Below are 14,659 nucleotides of genomic sequence, written 5' to 3'. Positions count from 1 at the left end.
CCTTACTTATGTGGGATCTCTACTCCATAATTTGTAAAGATTTGACAGATCTCGTATTTCTATGGTTAGATTAGTGCATATCTATGTACCAGGTGTATATGTACAACATATTGTAAGATATTCAATGTTCAATTGTGGTGAACAATCAACCACAGATGCTGTGCGGAACATGCTGCATAGTTTATTATAAGAGATAAAGGTGTCATCAATTTATTGTCTGTATACAGTACGTTATGAGAGAGAAGAGCTCTTGTTACAGTCAAGGTACTAATGGACATGAAATGTAGGTAGTCTTGTCTGTACTTCTACTGGTTTTCCCCTTCCGGGTTAGCAGATGATAAATCTCTTTCCGTATTGCTTGTTTTTATCTGTACTTTGCTACTTTTCCACCCTGTATACCTGACACAAATCCTATTATGATAGAAAGGGTAAACCTTAAGATGTGTCTCATCAAAATACATGCCGTACAAAAAGAAAGGATGTCATAACCTGATAATACATGACCATATTACGGCACCAGTAAATACATCAAATGATGTTGATGCAGATAGTCGGCCTACTCTCAATACAAAACAAGATGGTATTTTGCATGACTACAACACTTCACTTAGAGGTTTATTCAGAGACCTCAAACTCAAATGTTTACAGGAGTATGAGGGTGAAGTTGAAAACCTACAATAACCTCACTGCATACAAGAGCGTATTTACCCTAGACATTGGTTCTGTTAATCATTGAGCTGGTTTAAGAGTTCATATATTGAGTTCATAGAGAGGTGTTACCGTCCTCAAGAAAAAAAAAAGCTTAAAAAATCACATTTTATTTACTTTGTGTGCATTGCACTCAAAATACGTGATTTATTTGGGTGTGTCTTCATGTAATCTGGGGTTTGGTCAACACAATATTGACTTTACCTTATGTTCTTGCTCATGAGTAACAGATATTAAACCATGCCCTTGCATAAATGTTCTAAGGTTGACATACTGTGTGTATAAGGAAGTGTTTTTTCCCTCCTCCTTTCCCTCCTCCTTTCCCTCCTCCTTTACATCTTGCTTAATTGCTTTTATCTTATTTGCAAACGTATTCCTTGGGGTGAGGTCACAGTTGCGCCAGAGGAGTAGAATAAATAGTGGGGTTACTATGACACTTTTTAAAACTTCCATCTTTAGCTCTCTACATGCATCTTTAGCGAAGAGCAAATGATCAAGTCTAAGCCATATGATGGGTTGCCAGCGCACAGACTGCATTGAGAGACCCTTGTCAAATCTTTTTGAGAAACTTGGATGGGTGGTTGGCTCTTACCCTGTGTGGTTTTTCATCATACCCCTTATAGTGTCGGCATCTCTAGGAGGGGGTTTTTATTTTCTAAAAGACAGACAGGACAATGACATTGAACGACAATTCACACCAAGGAATGGACCCTCCAAGATAGCAAGAGACTTTGTCAAAAATAACTTCCCCTATGATGATTTCACATTTTCCAGCCAAAGGCTCCACTCAGAGGGGAACTATGCATCAGTCATCGCTTTATCCAAGGACGAATCAAATGTACTGACAAAGGAAGCTTTTGAGGACATCATCCAACTGAACAATAAAGTTATCTCTCTTCATGTGGACCAAAGGCAGTTGAGGTTCAGCAATTTATGTGCTAGGATCAATGGAGACTGTGTGTCAAATGACATATTGGAAATTATAGAATACAATGCCAGCAGAATTGAACAGACAAACATTTCTTACCCTTTGCATACACTCAACTCGAGACCACACTTTCTGGGCTCTGCAATAGGTGGAGTAAAAAAAAATGTCAAAGGTTTAGTCAACAGCGCCAAAGCTGTAAAACTCTTCTATTTCTTAGAGGATCATGAAAAGGCAGATGCGTGGTTGAAAGAATTCCAGAGGATCCTATCAGATGAGGACAGCAAAAATATTGAGGTACTGTATGGATATTGGAATTAATATTAAATGGAATTGGTAGCATAAACCAACAAATTCAAAAACAATTTGGGAGAATACATGTTAAAAAATGTAATGTTTAAAGTAACCCTTATCAATATAAAAACTGAATTACTAGAACATACATATTTCATAATTCACTAAATAATAATAATAATAGAATACAATAGAAAATATTATTTTTTATTTTAACTCTAGACCTACGTACATACATACAGTAACAACATCATACCACTGTCATAAACACACCATAACATTACATTACAAATGTAATAAGATGGCATTACATCACAAGTCACTGACTATGCAATAAGTGTAATTCTGCATGTATTAGAAACAGGTGTGGTATATATCAACATATATATTGATATATCTATCTCTGTGGCAATTTGGCCAAGTAAGCTAGTTAAAAAGCAAGCTGACTTTAACAACTTTCCTTAACAAAATGTTCTACCCACTTCCCAACTCACAGACAACATGGGCACACACATAAAGAATTTGAAAAATATATTTTACATTTACAGAGTAGTATTTTAAAAACAGTACATTTCATTACAAATGTTCCATAGATTTTCAAAATAATTGCTAAATTACCATGATTTGGGAAAAGCTATGGGAATTGTATAACTCTACAGCTGACTCATGTCTTTTCTGAGACCCCACATTTATCTGACGGTCACCTCTGCTTATAATATATATAATATATGTCATTTAGCTGATGCTTTTATCCAAAGCGACTTACATTGCAGTGAGTGCATGCATTTCAGTATATATGGTCCCAGCAGGAATCAAACCCACAACCTAATTGTTTTTAGCGCCATGCTCTACCAACTGAGCCACAGAGGACCACCTCAGGACCACCTCAGAGGACCACCTCAGAGGACCTCCACTTATTATTGCATGAAATTAATATGTACCACATAGAATTGTAATTGAGTCATAACAGATGCCATAAGACTTTGGCTACAATTAGCGATATTAACCTAATTGGGCAACTGAACTTATTTCATAACACCTGTCATAACTGTTTTCAATGCATGGGAAGTGACACTACCTTAACTTCAGTGACCTATGATGCCATGACATGTTTATGACAGCGATATGACACTGTTATGATGTATTGTTCAAATAAAGTTTGACTGAATATTGAATAAAATAACAAAGCAGTTATGGTACAGCTATGTATTACAATACATTCATGAAAAATCGATTGATTATGGGGAATTTACTTCTTTAGGTGTCTTACTATACCTCACGATCGAGGCAGGAAGAGATTGAGAAACACACCACAGATGGGATTCCACTATTTTCAATCACGTATGCCCTTGCCATCTCTTTCTCAGTCCTATCTTGCCTGAGGTAAGCAATTATCACATTTCAGATTATATTGACCAGTCTCTGAGTTGAGCCATATTCTGATTTACTATGATACTGTGACATTTGGGCTTTGTGACCAAGAGTCATTTAAGTCCTGATCATAAGTGGAAGCATCCAATGCGCCCATACAATATGCATGCTCTGCAAGTGAAGTGCAATCAATGTTTATTTTCATAAACCAAGTATAAGCCTGTAAATTTGTTACATTAAAAAGAGCATCCCGCACAGAGGTCTCTGTTCTATTCTATAGTGCACAGAGTTGCCGGATTCATGGATAAGAGCTCACGTTAGTAGACTAAATTACAATATGTTGCATCTTTGATTCATGAAGACTTTACTAGTCAGACTATGGCACATTTTATGTCATCAGTCAGGGACTGGATGACACATTGGAGCTAGCTAACATGTACTGAATAATAGAGTGACCATGAGATATTGCCTCTCACCATAGATCATTCCACGTATTCTATAGTTAATGGATGACCATTATTCTGTGTTAGGCTGGATAATGTGAGAAACAAGGTCTGGGTGGCTGCCATTGGTGTACTCTCTGCTGGCCTGGCTGTCCTGTCCTCCTTCGGCTTGATGTTGTACATTGGAATGCCCTTTGTCATTACTGTGGCAAACTCTCCTTTTTTGATACTTGGTAAGATTATATATAAGTGCATCACTATCTTTATCAGCACATTGACTTTGCATATTATAGGGGTATTATGTATTCCTTCGAACAGGTTTATGAGGTAATTGTATCAGGATGCTTTGGTCCGTCCAAAAAACAAACAAATTACCTCTTTTAAAGCTTTATGAAGCCCTCACTCCTTTTCAACTCTTTTTTAGTGAATGTCATGTTATATACAGTAAATGGTGGACATACACAGTAAATGGTGGACAAGAAGTTATAGGACATTTTGCAAAGCACAAGATGTAAGATGTAGGAATTGGCTTATACCTTATTGGTAGCCCTTCACATTACAGCTCGGAATCAGTAGGCAATAACCATGGTAATTACAGTAATTACTGATATTTACCAGTAACAAGAAAGACAATTACCTTGTTATTACAAGGTAAGGTGGACTGTAGTTTCCACTTAATTATTTTGCATGAAAGATGCTTGTTTCCGTAATATTGTTACACCATTTTCATATTGTTCTTGAATAATTGAAACTGATGAGCACACATTTAATTTGATTAATACAGTAACCAAGAAACAGAGAAGGTAGCTACTATTGAAATCGTATCAGAAGTGGAAAATGTTATATTACCTATATTACCTATATATTTTGTTCTAGCCTTGTATCCTGTCTTAACCTCACAATTAATACCTTGGTTTGTTACCCAAAAATAGAGACAGTAGTTTCTATAAAATAAAGTGGTATCAGAGCTGGAAAACATAATATTACCTGTTTCCATTTTGTTCTACCCTTGTATTCAATTTTAACCTGACAATTAAGACCATGTTTACCATGATCAGACCTTCAGTCAGTGATACTACAGTCATACCTATCAGTATGCATGCATCCACTGCATCATTAACACAGCAATAAGCTACGCAATGTGTCAGATGTATAGGCCTACATTAATGGTTTATGGATGATTACATACAGTTAATGTAAATGTACATGTTGCCTTATTAACACATTGATAAGTTGACATTGGTAATAATCCAGTCCAGCAGATAATTTGCTTTGTCATTACAAATCATTTGTGGGTAGTAAATGAATGGAGGCAACCCCTTTTAAACCTTCGTAACACACTTGTTGGTGGAGTTGGCTCTTCTATTGGACTGAATACTATCTCCAATGATATTCACCACAATATTTAATTAACAACAATTACAAGACATTACATTATATACAATACAGGTTTGTGACCTTACAATCCAAAGCTAGTCTTATGATTCGAGCTCCACAGCTAACGTTAGACCTAGCTACTTTCAAAAGAGACTGATGTTCACTTATTCCTAACAAACTGAAAAAAATATTTCAAGAATCTTTACTTAACGTAGCAATACAAAAGTTTAAAGTAAAGTACAACAGTACTTTAATTAGGTGTTTTGTACCATGGTTGTTCAGTGAATTGGCTCTTCTATTGAAAGAAACAATTGCACATGAGCCCCTGACAGGAAGTGACCTCCTAGTGAAGACTGCTGAATACCTTTACATTAACTACATGGAAATCATCCATAACAATGTAATGTATAAGACCCTTTGGGTAGCTTATGACTGTGTTACATTCAGTGGATGCATGCATACTGATACTACTGTTGGTAGCCTATGTATTACCACTGACTGAGTAACCATGGTTTTAGTTGTGAGGATAAGACACGGTACAAGGCTAGAACAAAATAGAAACAGGTAATATAGCATTTTCTAGCTCTTATACCACCTTATAGTAACCGCCTTCTCTGTTCAAGCATCTTTCATGCTAAATAATTACATGGAAACTACAGTACAGTCCAACTTACCCTGTGATTGGTAATTACAAGGTAATTGTTATTACCATGTTATTACATACGTATTCTGAGCACTTACTAACGTCAAGAGCTATCATGATAGTAATAATATCATATGATATAATCTCTGATATGTGACAATGATAGTGGCTATGCATGTAGTCTAAAATAACAACAAGCATTGGTCCCACTTTACACATTTTCACTTGTAAGGCTATATAAAGCCTTCATAAACCCTTTAGAAGACCTACAGTACATAGATGCTTCTCATTAAGATTGACATTTTACTAATTTCTCAGGTATTGGTGTTGATGATATGTTTATCATGGTGTCCAACTGGCAGCAGACCAACATCATGGATCCAGTGGCAAAGCGAATGGCAGACACCTACAAAGAGGCCGCCATGTCCATAACTATCACCACCCTGACTGACGTTCTCGGCTTCTACATAGGTCTCATATCTGACTTTCCATCAGTACAATCCTTCTGCCTGTATACAAGCACCTCTATCATATTTTGCTACATTTACAATATCACATTCTTTGGAGCGTTCCTGGCGCTGAATGGAAGGAGAGAAGCCAGCAACAAGCACTGGTTGACCTGCATGAAGATTCCATCAGAGAATCCTGAAGAATGTTCTAAGTGGTACAGTATCTGCTGTGTAGGAGGGGACTATGATAAAAACACTGGGACTGAGAAACAGCTACCAATCAATAATTTTTTTAGAAAATACTATGGTCCAATGCTGACAAAGCCTTGGGCCAAAGCAGTTATAATGTTGATTTATGCAGGGTATTTGGCTGCAAGTATTTATGGATGCTTCCATATACAACAGGGCACTGATCTTCGTGACTTAGCCGCTGATGATTCCTATGTTATCAAGTACTATGACAATGATCGGCAACACTTCTCTGATTATGGCCCTAATGTTATGGTTATAGTTGGTGAGGAATTTCCATACTGGGATAAAAGCAAACGGTCTGACCTTCATTCCAGCATGAGTGACTTTAAAAAGCTTCGCTTTATTGAAGATGATTTGTATACATCTTGGCTTGAATCTTATGAAGCATATGGACACAGTACCAATCTAAATCTTGATGATGAAGATGTCTTCAAAACAAATCTATCTTCATTTCTTAATCTGTACCCTGACTTTAAGCAAGACGTGAACTTCAGCGGCAGTGCCATCCCTGCTTCTCGTTTCTTCATTCAAACTATGCATATAGCCAATGCCAGTATGGAGATTGAAATGGTCAATAGCCTGAAAGACACCACAGAGAAATGTAATATTGTCCCATTAATGGTCTATCACCCTGCATTCATCTACTATGACCAGTATGCTGTCATAGTGAGTAGTACCGTCCAGAACATCGGTGTCACCACAGCAGTCATGTTCGTGATCGCCCTCCTGCTGATTCCCAACCCTCTCTGTTCCCTATGGGTGACATTCTCCATTGGCTCTGTCATAGTGGGTGTCACTGGTGTCATGGCATTATGGGATGTCAATTTAGACTCCATATCTATGATCATTCTCGTTGTCTGCATCGGCTTCACTGTTGACTTTTCTGCACATATATCCTACTGCTATGTCTCAAGTAAGAAATCAAGTGCCAATGAAAGGGTCATCGATGCTCTCTTAACTTTGGGTTATCCAGTAGTGCAAGGGGCCTTGTCAACTATTTTGGGTGTTGTAGTGTTGGCTGCATCAAAAAATCATATCTTCAGAACCTTTTTTAAAATCATGTTCTTGGTTATGATTCTAGGCTTGGTTCACGGTATCACTTTTATTCCAGTGTTTTTATCATTATTTACATGTGGTTCAGATAAAGGCAAGAGTGAGGAGAAACAAGCATTTAAGGGATTTGTTGTGCCATACAATCATACTCAAGATAAAACAAAACCTGGTGAGAGGTGCATAACCTATGACAACCAGGTTTTTGGAATGGATACATTCTGCTACCAAAAACGTATTATAATTAGCGCCCAGCAAACCCACACGTGCATGCATGATACAAAACAATCAAACGTAAACGCTTCAAACTAGCATTTGGGCCACGGATCCTGATTGCCCAACAATAAGCTATAAGCAATAAGACAAGGGACATTCAGAATGTTTAAAAAGTTTTTATTACCATCCACAACACCTCCTTTATAAAATATGCTTCCGTTTTTGTTCCTAGTTTTTCATTATTATTAAATTTGAACGTACTGTACTGCTGAAGTGGGGGATGGTTACCTGTTACCTGAGAAAGGCGCCGGCCCAGCCCAAGACAAACATGAGAGCAGAAGGGCCTTAAAGATGTCTTTGGGTCTAAATATCGCTTCTTCCTTTTTTTTTTTTTTTAAATGCTTTTTTCAGTGCAAAATGGTTGTACATGGTTATACAACATTGATTTTCAGCAACGTTTTTACATTTTCACTGGAGTGGGTCTTTAAAATGTATACATGTGGAACACTGTCTAATACAATGTTTATCTCTTTTATAAACCAATGTTAAATATATATATAAACCAAAATCAAAGTAGATCTCACATTTTCACATAAAGCTGAAAATGTATCTGAAACAATTTACGATGTAATCTGTTGTTAGACAACTTTAGTGGACTTCAGGGACCTTACAAAACATTTGTATCCACTGATTTGATCATAAATTGTTTCCAATGTATACATTGTCAGTACTTTCAGTCGATTATTTCTACACATATAGTCGATTTGTAATTAGAAGATATTTGTTTACTTTTGTTTCAATTATGGTTCTGTCTACCCTGTCAGCAGAGTAATGACGGCCCAAATCTGGCCCACGTCTGTTTTCTAATGGCATCTGGATGTGGCCCTTTGCTCCTCGGACCAGAAGTGGAAAATATAAGCTTGTTGTACTAATTGTGAACAAGTGTACAGTAAACATGTTGTTCCCCACGATTGATGGAGTGCCCCACCTTGTGTGAATTGGTGACGTATGACTGAAAAGTTACCGGAACGTGTAGTGCTTATTTGATTCATTATCAGTCTTGCTTCTTACAGGTTTACATTTATTTAAAGGCAATCCATGGATTTGAGGTAGGCTGAAAAGTTACTGGAGCTTGTAGTGGGGATATTGTCAAGGATTTGACAGTAGTATTTAATAGTCAATTGGCCAAAAGGTGCGTTCTGAAAAGGGTTATACTGTACTCTCCTCTTCGCACCCTATTATATTATAAACCATCACTTTAGCCGCACCGTCACAATATGAATCGGCGTCACCTTGAAACTCCTAAAAACAGATTTCTATGGCAAGACGCATCATTCATCCAAGTTTTGTCAAAATTGGGCTAATCAGTATAATTGTATGTATGGCAAGTGGTGTCCCAGTGGTGTCAGAGATAAAGTGTGTGACATACGAACAAAAGGACAGAGACCGATCCATATTCCCATCCCTGATTTCATCATGGGGGACAAAACAAACTTCAAAACATGGTTAAAACTATATTTTTTATCTCATGGATGGTCAGTCCTTGCATCCATAGCTCTGTCTAAGAGTGGATACATTTCTCGAGCCCCATCTCTCAGCTGTTTACCGAAAAAGTGATGGCAAGACCACTTTGTGTTTTTTTGAATCCCAGATTGCCCCTTTTAAGTGTGCTATAATGGCCCACAGAAAATCGTCACTAAATTGGTAAAAGTTGAAATAGTTGCAATTTATAATTGCATATACAACAATCAGTATACTAACAATACATTAAGAATGTACATTCTTGATACATTCTTGAAATTGACAAATGGTGAACTCTTTAAAAACAAAATGTTTTAATGGGACAATTTGCTCTCGTACCAAATTGTAGAACTACACCTCAATTCACAATTCATACATTTCCACTCCCATGCAGTATCCTTGAACAGCAGAGGGTTTCAGGCTGATATGTGGCTGATAGCCATGGGTGCACCTGCTGATCCATAAGGACTGTAGGTCCTGGACTGTAGGACTGGTGGCTCTGCTGCAAACCCAGCTGTCACCCTCCCTCCGTCACGCCTGTCTCCCCTAACCCTCCTCCCTGGACCAGATGCCTCTAGCCCACACAGCGTGACGTGACATGCCCCTACACCCAGGAGAGAAGAAGAAGAGAGGGAGATAGGGAGGAGGGGGGAGGGACTGACAGACATATGCAATGAGAGAGGAAGAGGGGGGAGAGAGAAAGAAAGAGATAGAAGGAGAGAGAGATTGACCCCCATCAGTTAATTCAACTATGATCCCTCAATTTAGGTTTAGTAATGCAAATGAAAGACCCAGAGCATGCTTTAACTACTGTACTGTATACTGTATCTCTACAAAGGGAGTTCACCATCTGGATAGTTTGTCAGATGTTTGCACGTCATAAGTTGAGTCAAACATACATAGTTCATGGCAATAAGGAAAATTATTAATGTACCCTGCCCAACTCTATTCTCAGAAGTGGCTTCTACTCATGTTTTATGTTGCAAGCTCTAAAGGTGGATTATGCAATTTTCTGCAAATTACTGGAAAATACCCACAGGTGCAGCCAATGAGATACAGTATAGAAAGTAGAAATGTGTTTACTTGATAAGTTACAGCTTGATTGATAGCTTGAGTGTGATGAAAAGGGAACTGACCAACAATAGATTCTAAGGTGATAGTAAATGTACTGTGAATGCCTGGCTGCTGTACTGATGGTCTCTGTTCTAAAGAATATTGTTGATCAAGCACAAAATGTGCTTTAAATATTCATGTCTCCATAAAAGTATACAAGGGTTTAAGTGGCACACCCATATAATACAGAACTTGGTGAGAAGACCAAAACAGAGATATTAAAATGATTTAAGGTTCCCATGATCCATAGGTAAAAGTTGCAACAGAAAACAGTGAGTGGAATGGGGGTAGGGGGAGTAAGCTGGATGTACCTGTCATTTTTGGCTTTTACTTTTACATATAAAATGGAACTAAAATAAAGGAATGAATATGCCTGCGTCAAAGCACCAGTAATGACAGGCTGCTGAAGATGTAATGAAGTCATTAGTGGAAATTAATAAGCCTACACTTTGGTGTCAATAAATGATAGTAATTACAAATCCGTACAATTATTTGACTTGATCAAGTACCTGACTAGACTGTCTCAGGGTGTGTGTGTGTATTAATTGTAATGTAATATAAAGATAATGTAATTAAACATAATTATAAAGATGATTGAAACTGTGACATTGCATAACATTTTTATGCGGCCAACTCCAAATACCAATGTTGAAACGGCCACGCCCTAGCATTGATTGCATGTCTAAAAACTACAAAAATATGATTTGTTGTTATGATCCGGTGACGCATGTCCAATGAAAGATGAAGTCGTTTGTTTTTCGATATTACTTGTTTACATATCTCAGCCAAAGGATTAGGCGGTCGTGCAGCGGCGATGACTCATTGCACCATGATTCACAACTTTAAACGATTTGCATTGAGGCTGTTCAATGTGCCTTGGGTCTCCCAATCGCTGTTTTATAACATGCCGCTGCAAGGTTTCTATCTGCAAGGCAGAAGTGCGATACCCGACAATCTGGATGCCTCATTTAGAGAACTATGTGAACTCTCTCAGGGTGTGTTTTTGAACCTCCTTGGAAGGCGTGCCTGATCAGCATTCAATTTGAGTCATAAGTGTCCAAGATAAACGGTTTATCTTAGCGTAGCCTATAGGCAAAACAGTATGGTTGCCTTATAGATCTATAGTCATGAATGTATTCATTGATAAAGAATAAATCAACGTACAGTAGGGTGATCTGCATTGTATATTGACAATGCTAACATTTATCAATCCATTTGTAGCCCCTAGGCTAATATAGAGTGGCGTTTCAGCACGTCCACTACAGAAAAAGCGTATCCTACAATTTATGATCTAGTCTGTACTACGTAGGCACTTAGCATTTTCTCACAAATATTTCCTTTCTTTGTGTTTGCCTCAGTGGAAACACCATGGACAGCGTTCAACCCAATTTACAGCGTCTTTTTAACACCTCAATGTGCACTACAGTCTCGATGACGATAATAGACTATACTCCAATACAACCGTAAACCACATATTTCAGATGTTATTCAAGATTATAATAATCTTAAAAAATATTTTTAGAATCACTCGTCGGCTAGCCTAGTAGATTATCACGGTCTTCTGCGCGAGTGATTCCTTGGCTGTTTTTCTCGAACGCTGCTTTCAGGACTGGACAGCTCCTCCGCCGCTCCACCTAACCCGCGCTCCCAGTCAAATGATTGACAGAGGAAACGGCCATACGCGAATCAAGGGCACTTTAGAAACCCTATAAGATAATGAAGGAGACGGGCTTTAAGAACGAATGGTTCCTGATGTCCCGACGGTTTAGTTACTGCTTGTTGTGGATGGAAGAGGGCGGAGTGTGTTTGTCACCGAAGTGTGAAGTACTGACTCTGTGCTTCCAAAAATCCGATTTTTTCCCCCCCTTTTCAATTCAGTCTGCTGTGTACAAGCACAGTCTAGAGCGGACATCAGTCAACCCGCAAGCCTATCTTGGATGTTCCTTGGATTGGTTTACCAAACGGAATCAGACTGGATAAAACAGCTGCAAGCGGATACCCCACATCAACAAGCTAAATGTGAAATCTGTAAGAGGAAAAAGCAAGGGATTTCACAAGACTGTTTTATTTTCAAGAGTCAAGGGTGAAACTCACGTGAATATCTACAGGTGAAAACATGATATTCTAACTGGGAAATTTGCTCGCTGTCGTGCTCCAGCACTATTATTTTTGAGCATCAACCCTATCGCCAAACATCTGTGTAAGGCTTAGGGATATGGCTGTTTTCCGGTTATCGTTGCTGTTGCAAGTGGGATTTGTTATTGGATCAAATCATAGATATCTGTCGTGGCCAGAGCACGGGAAAGATATCAGAGCACAGCAGCCGATCTACAACACTAACATCAACCACCAACAGGCACATCTCCGTGCCTCTCATTCTCCAAAAGGCGCGACAGAGCGCTCCGTCTCGCCGCAGAAAATTGAGGAGCATCTTCCCCGGGTTGTCACGGCGTTTCTACACACTGGGGATTCTACCACCTTAAAACATGCCAACTGCTCACGGACATACGAGCTCAGAGCACTGAGAGACAGGTCGCATACGACCCCGCATTATTCTATGAACAGCGTGCTAGATACGGTGATGCACGCCACTAACTTCCTAAACATGATACTGCAAGCCAACAGGTCAAGGGAGCAGAGTCTCAGACGAGACATTGAGTGGTACCACGCGCTTGTGATGAGTATATTGGAGGGGGACTCAAAAATCCACCGGGCCGTGGTGACATTTAACACGGAGCAGGATGCCACCGGGCCCTCGGTGTTCCTCCAAGCTACGAGAGCAGGGGGTGAGATAGTTCTTCAGGATCTCTCGAGCACGGCCCACCATCATTTGAAAAATAGAACCGCAGAGACCGAATGGTATCATGATCTCAAAGACAAGAAGAAGCCTCATTTCCACAAACGGGTGTTGAGCCAAGATATCACATCAGTTGACGCTTCTTTGAAAAGAGGAGAGAGTTTCATACCTGACAAATCACATATCAAATGGTCAGCACCATATCTGGAGTGTGAAAATGGGAATTTCATTCCGCGGTGGCTTTTGACATTATCTGCCGGGTTTTATGGTCTCAAGCAGAACCTTTCACCAGATTTCAGGTAGGCCTATCTGAACTATGTGTTGTTTTAATGTTGTTGTGAAATACTACTGATTCCATAAGTGACAAACATTCTAGTGCTGTGCTGCTATTTTGAATAACTTTTGATCTATGTACCGCTCAATAAGTACAGTAGACCCAGTGAAGTGGTTGTAGAGGTCTACTTTTCTACAAGTTTCACCTGTGAATGACTGAAAAACGCATTCATGCGATTTCTAATATTATATTTGGCATCCATTAAAATGGTTTTAGTTTTTAAAGTAACCTTTAAATGTGCAGAAAGGCTCATATTCCTCCCAGGTATCCAACCGTCATTTCTTTCCATTCTTCCTCAGTGTCTCAAGGCGCCGGGAAAGCATCACGCAGGTGCAGAGGGTGGTGCTAAAAATAACCTCTGTTCTTTTGTTGCAACGGTGGAAACCTCTGGCTAATTGTTTTTTTCAAACTCGCACACCTTTACGGGGCAGTGTTGCGTGCCTTTTTCCTCTCCAAAAAGGAACGTTTATATATATGGTGTTCCATCAAATTAATTCCTCGTCAAGAGTGAAATGATATGCCTGTGTAATTGGAATTCGAGACACAGACACTCAATCTCCAATATGGCCAGTTTGCGTTGTGGCATGAGACACGTTGATATCTAACTCAGATAGGCCTAGAGTTATATGTATTATTAATGTGGTCAAATACCCTTCACTGCCTCCAGCTCGCTTGTAAGAGCTGTTTACGACACCAGTGCTATACACTCCGTGGGATAGGCCACATAAGTGTACAGGCTCCATAGGATTCTTCATGATGAATTTTTAATTCAGATGCTAGTTGTGTGCATTGCGTTCAATTAATCTCTCCAGAGTTTCTCACAGGAGGGCATGGATTGCAAATCAGACATACAGTACTGTAGGGATACATTATAATATAGCCTATAGCCATTTCAGCTGTTGGTATATGATCAGGAATAGAACCTAACACTTCTCTCTTCAATAGCTTCCTAGCAGCACCAATGTGTCATTGTCGATGAAAAACAATGTGATGGTGTATTTCAATTTAAGCTTTGCTTTTCCTTTGAGAATTGTTATTGTGAGGCAGTGTACAACACGTTTCTGGTTCACCTCAATGGATGCTTCAATTACAATTGGTCTATGCTTGTCCCTAATGTTAGTGGTAGATGAGCACACTGTGTGGTACTGCCATGTGCACTGTTGTTT

The 14,659-nt window shown here is 38.9% G+C and overlaps 2 protein-coding genes across 2 annotated transcripts in view; both read left to right on the top strand.

The window, feature by feature from the left end:
• Positions 1-1,216: 1,216 nt before the first annotated feature.
• LOC310811256 (patched domain-containing protein 3-like) lies at positions 1,217-12,025 on the top strand (the record flags this gene model as incomplete). The annotated part of the gene is made up of 6 exons (XM_083679369.1): positions 1,217-1,664; positions 1,785-1,930; positions 3,189-3,310; positions 3,829-3,974; positions 6,080-7,615; positions 11,970-12,025. 6 exons carry the CDS (start codon positions 1,217-1,219, stop codon positions 12,023-12,025), a joined length of 2,454 nt encoding a protein of 817 aa, XP_083535495.1.
• Positions 12,026-12,571: 546 nt separating this feature from the next.
• The window catches only part of gpr158a (G protein-coupled receptor 158a), a gene marked incomplete at its 3' end in the record, with an annotated part of 72,234 nt that continues 70,146 nt past the window's right edge, over positions 12,572-14,659 (top strand). Inside the window, exon 1 of the mRNA XM_083665216.1 lies at positions 12,572-13,458. Within this exon, the coding sequence (XP_083521342.1) occupies positions 12,578-13,458 (881 nt within the window). The 5' untranslated portion in view covers positions 12,572-12,577. The remainder of the gene's footprint in view (positions 13,459-14,659) is intronic.

Source organism: Argentina silus, assembly GCF_951799395.1.
Source record: "Argentina silus genome assembly, chromosome: 1".
Taxonomy (NCBI): Eukaryota; Metazoa; Chordata; class Actinopteri; order Argentiniformes; family Argentinidae; genus Argentina; species Argentina silus.
The sequence above is the reverse complement of the archived record's forward strand: the minus strand, read 5'-3'. Positions and strand labels throughout refer to the sequence as shown.